The sequence below is a fragment of the Pleurodeles waltl genome, chromosome 4_1 (genome assembly GCF_031143425.1).
Source record: "Pleurodeles waltl isolate 20211129_DDA chromosome 4_1, aPleWal1.hap1.20221129, whole genome shotgun sequence".
Lineage (NCBI taxonomy): Eukaryota > Metazoa > Chordata > Amphibia > Caudata > Salamandridae > Pleurodeles > Pleurodeles waltl.
In genome coordinates, this window is record NC_090442.1 from 561821327 (window position 1) to 561836910 (window position 15584).

General features: G+C 42.1%; 1 protein-coding gene across 10 annotated transcripts in view; it reads right to left on the minus strand.

Annotated features, from left to right (window-relative positions):
- The window catches only part of FOXP2 (forkhead box P2), a 261065-nt gene that overhangs the window by 69244 nt on the left and 176237 nt on the right, over positions 1–15584 (minus strand). For all 10 annotated transcript variants that reach the window (XM_069228942.1, XM_069228948.1, XM_069228946.1 and 7 more), the window contains exons 9-10: positions 8580–8667; positions 538–621 (exon numbers count right to left, since the gene is read on the minus strand). In XM_069228942.1, the coding sequence (XP_069085043.1) occupies positions 538–621; positions 8580–8667 (172 nt within the window). The remainder of the gene's footprint in view (positions 1–537; positions 622–8579; positions 8668–15584) is intronic.

Sequence of the window (15584 nt, forward strand, 5' to 3'; positions counted from 1 at the left end):
GGTGGTAGATGGAAGTAAGTTTGCCCGACGTCCAGTGGGCACCGTTTTGAAAGCTATACCAACACTGCCATTACCATACAGTTTACACATGGAAGGAAAAATGCGAACAACAATCAACCCTAACTCACGTTCTTCTGAATATGTTCGCCTTCTTTCCTAGTTTTTAAAGAAATGCACCTCTTACTGAGCTGAAGAAAGAATGTACACCGAATTCAGTGTGATTTTTTTGACACTTTATTTGGCGTCTGTAGGTTGATCACAAAACGATATTTCCACTAGCTGGTTTCAAGGTAGTGATTTGAGCTCTGAGGGCACTTTGTTTAGTGTCACCTCTGGTGCACATAGAATAGATTTTGTAAAAGATAACATTACTTTTAAAGAAACATACAATTTAACAAGCTATTGCATTTTACTTCCATTTTATTGCAATATTGTTCATCAAATTCATTGTTTTCTAACTGTCGCCAAATTGTTCATTTTCTTTGGCGCCGCCATAGGTAGGCCTATTTACTGTTTATAAAAGCAATATGCACTTACAGGTTTTGGAGATGGCTTGGGCTCTGAGGGTCGCATGTGCAAGTGGGTCATCATCGCCTGAAGACGTTCCCGTTCTTTAGAAAGCTGTTAAGAGTGAAATCAGAAGCATTTGCTCAAATGACTGATACAGCTATTTTACCTCGTCTGATGACTCTTATCGCTGCGCTTGTCACGTTGTAATGATTTCTGCACATGAAAGTTATACGTCAGTGTCGATGATGAGAGAAATAACTTACAGTGCCTTCTGTTTGCTAACAGGTCAGAAAAAACAAATATCATTTCATCTTTTTGTCAATATGAGAAAGAGGTCATAGCTGCAAAGAGAGCTCATGTCAGTGGGGCCATAAATTGGACGGCCCTTAGCTTCTCTTTAAAGTCCTGTGGACACTGTTAGCAATGGACCAGCGCCAAGAACCATGAAGGGGTGAAGGTCCTCGAAGCACAGTGACTGCCAAGACTGTCTGCACACTCCAGTCTTCCCCTCCGAGGTCCAGTTAGTGCCCCGTGCAATCTGCCATCATCAATCTAATCCAATGGATTGACAGGGAACAGGCAGTGGAAGCCACTGAACTCTGCCACCGAGTCCGTAACCACACAGCACTGCGTCTCATTACCACTCCAGGACCACATCCTTCTATCCATCATCGGGAAACACACGGGCAATAATTGGCCACAATGAGCGCAAGCGCTGCTCTTATCTGATGCATCTAGTGAGAGTCGTTGTGCATGGCAAAGAGTCAATGTACGAACAATGTGTGCCCACTTAAATATATTACTTTAAGAAAACGTTAAAGTGATTTTGTTCAGAATTATTTGATGCTTATACAGTTTTTCTGCAGTGGGGGATGAAAGTGTAACACAATTCAAAAAGTAAAAATACTAGTTTGAAGTACACCCGATAAGCCTGCTCGAAAGTTTTGCATTAGTGGGCATACTTGTAACTCTTCTGCATGAAATATGGAGACAATTTATAGTAGTGAAAGTCCAGCGTACACGTGGTTCCACATCTCATTCAAAGCAAATATGATGCAAGGCAATACTTATTAGGGTAATTTGCTTCATCAACGAAGTTTATATATGAAAACTTAAAGCATGATTTCAGCGAGCTGAACAGGCAACGAACAAGAGGAACTTTAAAACCAGCTTCATTAAGGCCCATGATGCAACAAACAACATTCCACGACTGAACTACCTTCACAGCCTGACGAAATGCTTACATTTTTTGACAAATTATGGAGGATTTGGGATGAGAGAGCAGAAGTGGGACAGAAGCACTGGGGTGTTGTGGCTGTCATGACCAGGAGTGGGAAGAGAGCAGGTGCAAGGCAGTAATGTCATAGCAGGATCATAGGTAAGCACCTGCAGACATTACATATTACACTTTATGCCGAGATTAACCAGACGCAGGCGCTGAAGAACATTGAGACAGCTGAGCTGGGGTGCGTGAGTGGGTGGAGGCTGTGGAAGGGGAAGGGGGTGACGGTAGAACAGGGTGCAGAGAGAGGTCATAGGTGCCTTGTTTCCAGTGCTTAGTTTGTAACATAATAAGTGTCAGGGCTCAAAGTTTTGCTCAGAAGCCAGCGATGCCACTGAATGTCACTGTACCAAGTACCAAGGCTACGTTGTCTGGATTCCACGTCACACATCTTTAATCTACCAGCAGATACCTCCTGCCTCTTTATATTACTCTTTCAGGTGCTTCTTCATCCCTGCTCTCTCCCTTTGTCACTGATTTTCAGTTTTCTAGTTCCTCATCCAGGCCCCCTTCTATGTTTCTCTCTCTCTTGCCCTGGGTCAAAGTGTGATGTGGAGAAATAAGTGGTGGTCCCCAAAACAAAGCACTCCACCTGCGACTACTGACTCAAATTAAGCCCTGATTGTGTTGCAATAAAGATAATGTCCTGTTTGAAAAAACATACCCAGCATTAATGTCACTGGAATGCAACAAACTGTTTTGACTTTTACATTGGTGTTAAATTCCCTAATACGTAATCCCACCATTTAGTACTCTATGCTATTTGGTGGTTGTGAACAAGGACACAAAAATAATTTCAGGTTGTGCAATTAGAACCATTTTGAGAGGATGAGTGCTTCATGGCTGGCTGACCATCTGACATGATTTCAGAAACAGCAATCCTTTTTAAACTGTCCTGCAATCCTAAAAAGTAAAAAATACCCATGTTGCTTTCAAAAGACCTGCCAGCCAGAACGTTAAAGGTAACAGGCTTCAGTTATCTTACAGTTCTGATACATCAGAGTTTTGACTAAGTAAATACTCCCCTTGGTCCAACTAAAGCTGTATTTGCTATCAAGTGACAAAAGTCACATACTATGTCAGGCAGAAGTCACAATGTATTAGCTCAAAAGAACAACAATATTTCTAAATCACTGCAACTTCAAAACTAGTCTCAATATGATTTGGGGTCATTCACAACATTTGTTAATTTCCACTATGACTTCAAGATTGCTTATAAGAAATAAGCTTCTTAAAAACAACCTGACAGATGTGCCAAGTAAGAACAAGCTGCTTTCCTACTTTGGCAATAAACAACAATCTGCATTTGCCTTAGCTATAAGTAACAGGTACCATATTACAAACTGAACAATTAATTAACCACAAATGTGGAACTACATTAAAGGTTTTCAGTACATTTAGTTAGTCTACATTCCCCAATGCAAACTTACAGCCTGCTTAGAAAAACACTTTCTTTCCCTCACTGGACTTATGCTGTTTCTATCTTATACCTCATTTGCTAAATGTCATTAAATGAGGCACCCCTAAGAGTGTGGAGCTCCAAGGACAGAAATTTACAAAATTGGCATGGTACTGGCTATGGTGCGTTGTGAAAGAGAAGTTTCAGAGGGACATATAGGCGGTCATTCTGACCGCGGCGGGCGGCGGTCACCGCCCGCCATGTGGTTACCGCCGAATGACCGCCACGCGGTCAAAAGACCGCGGCGGCCATTCCAACTTTCCCGCTGGGCCAACGGGCGACCGCCAAAAGGCCGCCCGTCGGCCCAGCGGGAAAGCCCCTGCAACGAGGAAGCCGGCTCCGAATGGAGCCGGCGGAGTTGCAGGGGTGTGACGGGTGCAGTGGCACCCGTCGCGATTTTCACTGTCTGCAAAGCAGACAGTGAAAATCTGTATGGGGCCCTGTGAGGGGGCCCCTGCACTGCCCATGCCAGTGGCATGGGCAGTGCAGGGCCCCCCAGGGGCCCTCGGACACCCGTTCCCACCATCCTGGTTCTGGCGGTGAAAACCGCCAGAAACAGGCTGGCGGGAAGGGGGTCGGAATCCCCATGGCGGCGCTGCAAGCAGTGCCGCCATGGAGGATTCCCTGGGCCAGGGGAAAACCGGCGGGAAACCGCCGGTTCCCCTTTTCTGACCGCAGCTTTACCGCTGCAGTCAGAATAGCCCAGGAAGCACCGCCAGCCTGTTGGCGGTGCTTCCGTGGTCCCCGGCCCTGGCGATCATGGACCGCCAGGGTCGGAATGACCCCCATAGTCTATATATATTGTTATGTAGGTGAGTGAGGTAAATATAATTCTCAGTGGATTTTGAGGTATGTTAGAAGATTTCTGTTGGGCTTCTCTTGGACAACAAATAATTGTGAAACCATCAGACATCATTTCAAGGATATCCAATCCAACACTCATGTTATCACTGTAGTACTATGCAAAGCTAGGGAAGAGAGTTAAGAAGGGCTGAGTGCTGTGAATAGGGAAATATTGCTGCTGGACTCCTAGCTATGATGGAGTGCGTATTCCCTAACATTTTCTTGGAATGGTACATGAATATTCTTGTAAAAATACTGTGTAACAAATAGCATGCCCTAAATATTGTTTAACAGAATCATCCTGTCCCAGTGAATAATAGAACATCCACACCCAATGAGACAATATATTTGTAAACAAGTTTTAAGACCGAATTAATTTAAGACAATTCTTTTGCATACACTATTCATTATATGCGAGTTTAGGCTTAGGATTGTTTCCAATATGAGAATGGGTGGACACAACCATGATTATCATCTTGGAATGAACGCCTGCAGCCATTTAGCAAATTTTCATGTCATGTTATGTGAATATGTTGTGGACACAGATACGCGAGCCTGATGCTTGAACCCCAAAACTGTCAACAGGTTTTCACAAGGAAATTGTGTTTTTTCGGAGAAGCAGCTGGCAATTATTGCCATAATGTATTCTGAAGGTACCATCAGCATTCATATAAGGTTGGTTTTGTGCATTTAGCTAGTTTACTTTCATGTCTCAGCTGGGTAGGCATCAACTTCTGTAGTGTATTTTACTTATGGCCTCTTTGTCACTGCCAATATCAGGTGTGTTCACGATTTAAATTAATGTTGATCAATCTTTCCAAATATGATCTCTGGTCTCCAACATATATTAATTATAGCCAGTGGCGTGGCAAAGAAAACATGTACTGCTCAGTCATCCACAATGTGATTTTTAATTATGTGCTGGCCTTAGGTTTAGATTAAAAATCAATCAATTATTTCTCTCCACTTAATTAATGACTAAAGGCAAACATATGCCACATGTATTCAAAGGCATTGAACAACCAGTGTTTTTACTTTTGGGTGGACACCTGTTTGCTGGATGGCTTGGTACATCAAGTGTACAGCAGGTTATCACAAAGCGTGACACAGTGTGCACCTTATAATTCGCTTAAAGGGATAAGGATGTTAAGTGTACTGGTTAGGTCTCTGGGAGCAAGAGCCCAAGGGTTTTTGATCTGGCTCTTTGCTCATATTAGTGAGTGTTCCTATGGGAAGTGCCACACAAATTACTTCAATTATTAGCCCAGCTAGGTATTTAAAATGACTGAGTAGTAGAATGACAGAAACTATAGAATTTCACTTTAAGATAGCCATCTATCTGACTGCTTCTCTTCCACAAAGGAAAAAAGAAAAATCAAACAATTAGCGCGTCAAATGACCCAGCAAAATTCAAGTTGCCCAAAAGGCAGGTTTCTGTCAATGTACATTATTTTTAATGGATCTAGCTCTGTCTCAACATATCTCATCCTCCGTAATACATTGTAAAATCTTTCTCAGATAAACTTTACTACACTTTAAGTTTTCTTGCAACAGAGTTTGAAACATACATTTATTTACCTAAAAATAGGAACTGTCAGTATTGTTCCATTCATAAGAGCAGAGGAACTGGCACAATTAGCCAGCCAGATATGCAGTTCTATGATTTTAAGTTAATTATTTAGCAAAAGGCAACAATGACTGCTTTCTAATTTGTAATTTTCCCATTTTTACTAAAAACCTTACAGTCCCAATTCTTTCGACTTTTTCAAAGATACATAACAATCCTTCTGTTAGCCTGTAGCAAGAAGCTTTCACTCAGTTCCAAGCCATCAGCGAGGAATATCAGCACATGTGAGTGATTTTCTTGAGTCAAGGCTTGTTTTAGGGTGACCACTTCACTCCAGGTCATTATGGACACTGTATCCAGTCCTAAAAGTTTCACCTACACATCATTAAATCCTGATGTGCTAGTTTAACTAGTTCTGTGGAAGCAAAACAAGACTACAACACCCAAAATGCATTAGGCTATCTCACAAAAGTCCATGACTGGAGAGAGTGTCCGTAATTATCTGGAGGGAAATGGTCACCATAGTTTAAACATGTATAACCAGTATTTTCCTTGACTACAATAACCAGAAAATATGAGCATTACAACATTAGTTACCGGAAATTTGAAATAGTATGCTGTATTTGCACAAATAACACTTTTTTAGCACTAGCAGAAACAATTATCTGAACATAGCAAGTCCTTGTTATAATTGACATAGTTCTCTGATTGTGTTTGGAATTGAGCATTCAATCAATCAATCAACATTTTTTATAGAGCGCGCTACTCACCCGTAAAGGTCTCAAGGCGCTTGGGGGGGTTAGGGGGGTCATTGTTCGAACAACCACGTCTTGAGGTTTGTTCTGAAGAGCAGGAGATCTTTGGTTTTGCGGAGGTTGGTGGGGAGGGAGTTCCAGGTTTTGGGGGCGAGGTATGAGAAGGCCCTGCCTCCTGTGGTGGTGCGTTGGATGCGTGGGACTGTAGCTAGTGCGAGATCAGCAAATCGGAGGTTGTGGGTGGGAGTGTGGAAGTTCACTCTTTCGTTGAGGTAGGTTGGGCCAGTGTTGTGGAGGGATTTGTGTGCGTTGATGAGGATCTTGAAAGTGATTCTCTTGTCTATGGGGAGCCAGTGAAGGGATTTGAGGTGTGGTGAGATTTGTTGGTGGTGGGGAGGTCCAGGATGAGGTGTGCGGCTGTGTTCTGGATTCTCTGGAGTTTGCGTTTGAGTTTGAGTGTGGTGCCGGCTTAGAGGGCGTTACCGTAGTCTAGCCTGCTGCTGATGAGTGCATGGGTGACTGTCTTCCTGGTCTCTGTGGGAATCCATTTGAAGGATTTTTTCAGTGTGCAGAGTGTGTGGAAGAAGGAGGCGGTTACTACATTGATTTCCTGGGTCATAGAAGGAGGGGTCAAGGATGAAGCCGAGGTTGCGTGCGTGGTTTGCGGGGGTGGGTGCGGGGCCTAGGGCAGTGGGCCACCAGGAGTCATCCCATATGGTTTTGTTGGGGCCGAAGATGATGATTTCGGTTTTGTTGGAGTTAAGCTTGAGGTGGTTTGTTGTCATCCAGGTGGCGGTGTCAAGGACTGCAGCGTGTAGGTTGGCTTTGGTGGTGGTGGGGTTGCGTGTGAGGGAGAAGATAAGTTGGGTGTCATCTGCGTAGGAGAGGATGGTGATTCCGTGTGGTCTGAGGATGTTGGCGAGGGGGGTCATGTAAATGTTGAAGAGAGTGGGGCTGAGGGAGGACCCTTTGGGGACTCCGCAGATGATTTTGGTAACAGTGGAGTGGAAGGGTGGGAGGCGGACTTTTGGTCGGTGAGGAAGGAGGTGAGCCAGTCTACATAGGATTAGGAGTGTATGGATCCAGAAGGGATTTAGAAGAACATTCTACAAACTGAGATATCTAACAGGCATGAAAAGCTGGGAAGTGATGTAGATATCATGCTCATCTACTCTGCCCGCTGTCCTTGATATTTTAGAGTCTAGAAACTCAAGAGTTGTCTATGGAATAAATTGCCTGTCACTGAAATTCGACCAGAGTAATAAATAGTGTATACTTGAAAACTGAGCTTGCTCTAGAATTTTCCTTCCCATTTAGCGTCGTTTTGGTAAAGTGGAGAGCTCCTCTCATGGGATCCCCAGAAGGCTACGTTCCTCCTGGGGATACAAACAAAAGCACGTCAAGTGTGGGTACCCTTTTGCACCTACATTTAAGACTATCCAGGGCTGTGCTCTACGTTTATGCAACAGTGGCCCTAACTTCAAAGGCTAGGATTGAGAGAGACAGTACCAACAAACACAAGCAGAAGTGCTGGTAAGACCAAAAGTCATAGCAGAATGGTAGGGCACAGAAATGAAAGATGAGACCGCTCTAATAGGACTGAAAATTCTACCAAAGAGGGTTCTATATGTGACTTGCTCCCAGTAGGGCCAAATGAACAGGACAGCTGTGGAATTTAATTGTAAATTAGGAAAACTCAAAAGCCAACAGTAACATAAAAGAAATGAATAAAAAACATTGTCAAAAAGAAGCAAATATGGTCACTCAAAAAAAAAAATATGTATACATTTAAAACTATTTTTTAAAACACATAACAGAATTGCTTTTAAAAATAAGTTTGCATATGATAGGGATTCTGAAAAAAAGGTTCCTTTATATGTTAGAGTCATCCATGAATAACTGAAGCACCAGTTTGGAAGGCAACAGATCTAAGGTAGTGAGCAAGTAGTGTAATACATTTTTATTTGTACTGTGAAGTCGCTTTTGATTCAAAACTATCAAATGAAACCATGAATTAAATTTTGCCCAAAAGATAGTCTTGCACATTCACTCAAAATTAGTTGGAGAAACTCTTCTTTTAATGTACTGTGGTTTTTTAAACAAGTTAGCTATCTAGTGATTACAATTCAATATTGTACATACACTTCATGACATTTTACAAACCTGTATTTCTAACTGTTGAACCACTTGCATTTGCACCCGACACTGAGCAGTACTTCTGTCATCTAACGCATGTTCATTATTAAGGTGCCTGGGTAAAAAGATAAATACTATTTGGTCAAGATAATAAAAATATGTGTAATAAAAATCTATTGATACTGTTCTAACAGGAAGACAATTGTGCATTCCTAGGTTATACATATCTCACCTTCACCCATTGCATGATGCTCCATTCTGTGAGTATGGAAAAGGTTCCGTGTGTGGTATGTGTGGAGTGAGAATGATGATGGCTTATGTGACTTTTCTACTTACAACATCAGTAGAATTAGCTCCACACTTTTCACACACTTTTCAATTACATTTATTTCTATCGTTTATTACCTGCATCTATGGTTACTTATTCTTAAAAGTGCTCAACTGGCGTACACTGAAGAAGAGCTAAGAATATTAAACGTGCATCTATGAAATATGCCTTTTTTGTTTGAAAATGTGTTGCAAGTTAACATGTTGAACGTATGCCTTTAACTGTGTGTATGTGTGGTGTTATTTCTTCTGTAAATAAAAAAAACAGCAAAGGGAGCTAAATGTGTGTTTCAAGAAAAGAATCATCAGGGGGTTTCTTTCCCACTGTATGCAGCACTGGGATGTTTTCTCTCTGTTTTTCCTACTTTCCTATTAAACATAGCATTATAACTCTTGCACATAGACAACACAAGAAAGGAATACATAGCTGGAGCCAATATCATGGGCAGTGTATAGTATTTCTCACAAATGCAGCCTACCAAATATCAGTTATGAAAATATCCCTCCCATATACTTAAACCAACTCATCTTGCATATCTGAGTTTGAGCGGTCAGGGCTTATTGTAATGAATATGAAACTGATTGTTTGCAACAGACACACACATTGTCACACACACAAACACACGTGCACTTTCCCACAGGCACACTCATTTATGCTTGCCAAAAGCATTACTATATAAACATTAGGTTTCTAAGGTCACTGAAGCAGGTTGAATTTTTTCCTTAAACCCAGGAATACACTTTATTCCCATGTGATGTATATTTGTTTGACAACCTGTCCCCTCTATCCCCCTACCTGTAAACTACTGTGGCATTTACCAGTTCTTCTCTATCCTTCTGCCACATTTGACTGATCTACGCTCAGACACGTTTGACACTTCTTTTCCTTAATAGGATGCCAGCTCATTTAGTGCTATTGCTGACTCCAGTCCAATAGAGTTTTTCTGGTCCGCAGAGTAGTCTCAAAACAACTCAAAGCAAGGATTGCGTGGGTTAAAAATTAGAGGTATATTGATTTGAACTCTGGGGACATAGAGATGTAGTAGGTTTTGTTCCGCCCAAGGAGCAGGCATCATCTGTCTACTGCGACTTTCCAGGCCATCCACTTCCACTCAGTCTGTTCTCCCTCGTATCCTGTCCATTAAATAGGCTCAGCACACAAAGTCATTCAGCTCTTCCTCTTCTCTCTCCTCTTTTTGCACTGAAGGACGATTCCCTGTCGAGGGGAAGGTGGATAAGAGATTGTCTCAGCTACCTGGCAGAAGAGGAGCTTTGAGAGGGAAAAAACACCCGATGTACACTCTGACAATGTTCTATTTCACTGTAGTAAATCGGGAGTGTAGCCTAATAGTGGTACCTATGTTTTCTTCATGTATTATCCTGGAACTGCATTAGGAACATACAATAATGTAAGTGTCAAAGAGGTAAGAAAGTAATGCATTTTTATGGGACACTAAATCACCCTTTAAAATAGTCGCATAATCAGAGTTGATTTTTTGTAGAAGTGTGAGCTCTCATGAGTTTGTATGTGTTAACTATTATTGTTTCTTATATGATAGGTAAGTAGTTCACTTTTCCAGTTCATGCAATTTTAATTTCTATTTTCCTCTCTTCTGCAGCATGTAAAAGGCTCTAGCACCGTTTCCACAATTCTTAACACTATAAAAACAACAGAAAAGGGTTTGGCTCTGGCAAGCAAATCCATAGAGCAGAGATTGCTTGTTAGCTATTTAGTCCTGTAACTTCACATACGTAAACCTGGCTTTCAAGATAATTCATGTTCAAAGAACATTTACGCTATTATCCATTAAAATTAGCACAATGGTGACATGTTGGGTGTATTTTTCATAACAATTGTCTACTGCAAATGAAAAGGTTGTATTACTTCCAAATTAGGTAAAACTTACACTTAGCCCTTACATGTGAACATGACACATTTCGGTATTAGCAGGGTGAAATATGATTGCCCCAGGCGCCTTGTGCTGCTAGCATGGACATTTAAGCACATGCAGTTTACCTCTTTCCAACTCTAAACCTAGCTGCGGGAAAAATACACCCAACAAAGTGTGCTTCTTAAATGTGTGTCTGCTCTGAATGAATCTGGCCACAGATATGATGACTGTGAGGAAAGGCAACACATTCGCCACATTTGCTGCCCGCTGTTACACATAAACCCTGCATGTTCTTCATCTTCGCCCTTCTGATTTGGTGCAGTTCTTACCCTTATCTTGTAACACTGAAGAAGTTTGGTGACTCGTTATCAAGCCCATTTGACAATCATGACTTTCAAAATCAAAGGCACAAACTGAATACCAACAGCGTTACCGGGTGCACATGACATATAAGATCTGTGGATGAATGTTTTTGTCAAACCCCATAGTCCTTGTGCAGCTACCGTGGCTAGCTGTCTATGGTGCAGCAGGTGCAGTGGCACAGGCATTTCCGCCCGATTATCTCGTCTTTTACAACCAACTGGGAGCTGGTGCGACCATTTTCATATATTTATGGCCCAAAGCAACCTTATTTCGCCACGAGTAGGTACAGTAAAAGCTCTCAATTACTAGTACGGAAACTTTCAAAAATATTATTTAATCTACAAGGACATTATAAACAAGATCGTTTTGCATGTTTTCTCTTGAGAAAAGAAACTACAAAATGTGCTCACTCCTTTGTAGTAACCCTGCATATTTTTCAAGACAACCCTCGGATTATGCCAACCCCCATCACTAACATGTTTGCATTGATTTGTTCCAGTCTTGGAGATACATGCAATTTATCTATGCGCTCTCATTAGAATACAGGCGGTAGACTACAATAATAGTCAATGAGGTTTTGTCTTGATTGAATTTTTCAAGAGAACACAAAAGAACCTTGCCATTAAAATAGTCCTTTCTTCTCCAGCATGAAGGCGAAAGGTTTTTAAAGTGTTGTGATGTTCAGTAATGAGCCTCTATCTAAATTATCATTGGTGACAAACTCACAAAGCACTTTTCGAGGACACATAGTTATGAAATGCCAGAGCTGCCACTTTCTTTCCTGTAATTATAGGCTAGCTTGCAGCCCTTCAATGATCATTTATAGAACAGCCTCCAGTGGATTACCGAGAACTTGAAAAACACATACATACCTCCGCCGCGACCCCCTTCTCCTTCCCTCGCCATTGTTTACCGGTGATATGTAAAATAATGGCCCCCTTTCATTCCCTCGCTTAATTATGCCAATCACAGTACGGGAATAGTGCAAGAAATAAACGCATGCCATGCGGCTAAATAAATAGGGTGAACATTAACATTAATTTATGAGCGTGTGCTCTTAAACGATTATTACCCTTTCCGAAATGATTCTGTGGGGTGTTTTTGAAACTTTCGCAGGTAACTGATTTGGCTGTTAGAAAATTATGTTCGCTGTCCTTACACCCAGAACAAGAAAATTCTAGAAATAAAAAGACCTGCTTTTTTTTTTCTTTTTGCAGATGGTGTCTAATTGCTGTTTCAAAACGCATATGCAAAGAGACATATCATTAATCATTTAATCCTGTCCTTCGCAGGAAGTGGAACTAATGTTGCAGATAGTCTTTTCATATGAACGCTCCATAATGCTATCGCGTGCGTTTGATGTATCTCATATGTCAGACATTACGGCTGCTGCAAAGGATCAAGTGGGGCGTTATCCCTGAAGATGCTTATTAGACGACCCTTACCTTATTTCACTTATTGCTGGTTCTATTTCACAGCTTCCTCCTGGCAGCCAATAATGCACTTCATAATGGCCGAGTTCAGTAAATTACACGGGCAATCACTAACGCCATTTCACAGACCTGTTCTCCCTCCACTGTCTGCTAACAAGGCGATTACACACAAATTATGGAATCCCTATGAAATATTTAAATGCATTCTACTTTACTATGCATTAATAAGAGCAGGGGCTAGCTATAGAATCGGGCCGCCCCGTGTCCCTAATGCCCCCCTAATGAGCCGATAGCTGTGACTGCAGTTCAAACAGAAAGGTGCAGATATAAAAGGCGGAGGGGGGCCTTCGCCACGGCAGCACAGAGCAAACATTCCGCACGCCAGCTCTAATTTATGGGTCACTTTATAGGTGTATTGATTTTTGTTTTCAAAATGGAATAAATGATGTGCTCGACTGACATTCCCTAAAAAGAACTGCGGCAGGTTGGTGAGCAGGGGCCCCGGCTCGCGCCTGAAAACGAGCAAACACGCAGGCCTTGTTCCCAAATAATTAGGCGCACACTTCAGGGAGGTGAGGCGGGGGGCTGAGAAGATCCACGCGTGAGCACATATTTCACGTTCTCATTGAACTCCCCTGGCAAAATATCCAGACAGGAGCATCAGCAGATGGCACTTTTACTCCCCGTAAAGCGCTGCCATTGATATACGAGAATCAGATTACAAGCGGGCGATGCCAGGTTGTTTAACACAATGTTTTTGATTCGCTTTTCCGATTGCTATCCGAGCAGCTTGGGCTATTTTTCAGCCGGCAGTTTAAGCGCACGTTAGCTGTCACGTTGTTTCTAATGTACAATGCTGGGAGGCAGGCATGGGGCTGTGTGGCCAAATGGAGCATTATTCTGGCGCCGGATCAAAGACGAAGAAACAGGTACATAAATATAAGCAGAGCCTTCACGAACTGTGTTGCAATTTGTTCGGAGTTGCTAATAATGCTAGTAGGAGAGAAAATTGTGTGCAGTTCAGTGCACAATATCATTAAAGTAGCAGACTTGTTTTAAAATGGTCTCTATTCTCATGTGTTATGGATTCTTGATACGTCCATTTATCAGTCAGTCCACGAACCCGCACATTCATCTGTCCACCCATCCATGGGTTTATCCATCACTTCATCTCTGTACATTGTTCCCTTCATCCATCCACTCAGCCTCGTACTCAGCCCTGTCTCCGTAGTGTGTTTTTATGCTGTGAAATATTTAGTTAGTACTTATTTCGATTTCAAAGCAGAGTTGCAATAACTTATATTCCCTGTGTTTGATGCGCACTAGCACTATTTAACTGTTGCAGCCGAACTTACTCCCTCCTTTCTTTCATTTTCCCATGATGCCTGCATGTACACATATTCCTCTTTCCCTGCTGCACCACTCCTATTTGTAAACTTTTTGTACCTGATCGTCCTCACTGTACTTTTTCCGAGCCCACCTCTGGCCCCATTCTCCCACTTTTCAATATTTAATAAACACAATGGTTAAAATAAAATGAAAACCCAATCTGCACCTGCCCTAATGGCTTGGAAGCACAGCAGCACTGAGCAGTTATCACAATTTAGCAGTTTTACGCCTGTAGGCCAGGGTGTTTGTGGACACAGATTGTCTGCAGCTTAGGGAAGAAGCCCTTGAGTCAGAAGAGGCCGGGTTAAGGAGCTTAGGAGGGGCATGATGGTGTACAGATGACTTGAGAGAAGAGGCTGGTGAGGTGTACTCGGTGTCACCCGTGGGGCAAGGAACAGGCTGATGAAGGTCATAGGTGGGATGAAAACGTGGTTGGAGATCTCTAAATGGTGCGTGGACTAAAGATCATAACTATGGAGTAGCCTATATGAGTAAAGGCATGACTTGAAAAATATAGATTCAAATCCTATATTTCCCAAAGAGTGCCATCCGATCAGTATGTTGTTGTCTCTCTGTGAGTGATCTACTTTTGCATCTAACAATACTATTCACCTGAAACCAGACCTTATTGGTTTTGACAGTGATTGCTGGAAGAATCAGACAAATGTGTAGGAACAATTATTTTGAATAATATTAATTAAAAATGTTTTAATTTTGAAATATGGCACTGTGGATAATACATTACTAAGGCCTGTAGAAAAGAGAATGCTATTCCTATTCCTTCACTCCTATTCCTCCCTTCACACCACTTTCTTCTGCAGTCTCTGCTGGACATGCCTTTTATCGCCCGTGATTTGAAATCCTCCTTTTTCATATCTCAAACTTTCCTCTACAGCAACCTCTCTTCACTCTCTTCTGCAAGTACACCGTGGCACCACATTCACTTCAATATCCCCACACCTACACAGCTCACTCACTCACATTATTTGCTCTGCATTTTGCTTCACTTTCTCTCCCAAACGTTTGATGACCGCTCAGTACCTCCTTCAAAGACTTTTGTATCACATCACAATTAAAACTGGCACACAGGGCCACCGGTCTAAGAGATCTGAGAAAGGCCAAGCATTGGCTCAGCAGTTCTCCTGGACGGCTTTATACCCACAGACAGGCACTGTGAGATGCAGGCACTTCCTTCAGTCTCCGCTTCAGAACCTTCAATCGTGCTCGTGTTTATAAGGTTGTGTTCACCCACGAGCTGAACTCACACAGGCACATAGAAGCAACTAATTTCACAGTATGAACGATGCTGTACGAAAATAAAAACCTACAGCAAACGCCCACACTCTTAAAGGATGCAAGCTCAAGTAAAACATGTGAGATGTAAACAAGTACTGAGTAGCTGCCCTGGATTACCTGGTGGTTTTACAGTAATTGTTTAGAAATCGATCAGTAATTTTTGCCTGTAAAGTTAGGGACATGGATATGGGGTTCATGATGGAGCAGTTTTTAATTGGTGGTGGGCCTACGACGCAGAGTGACCTAGTCCACATAAGGGTCGGGGCTGGCACACAAAACTAAGGGGGCGTGAATCAATATAAATTATTTTAATTGCACTAAAAAAGTGTACT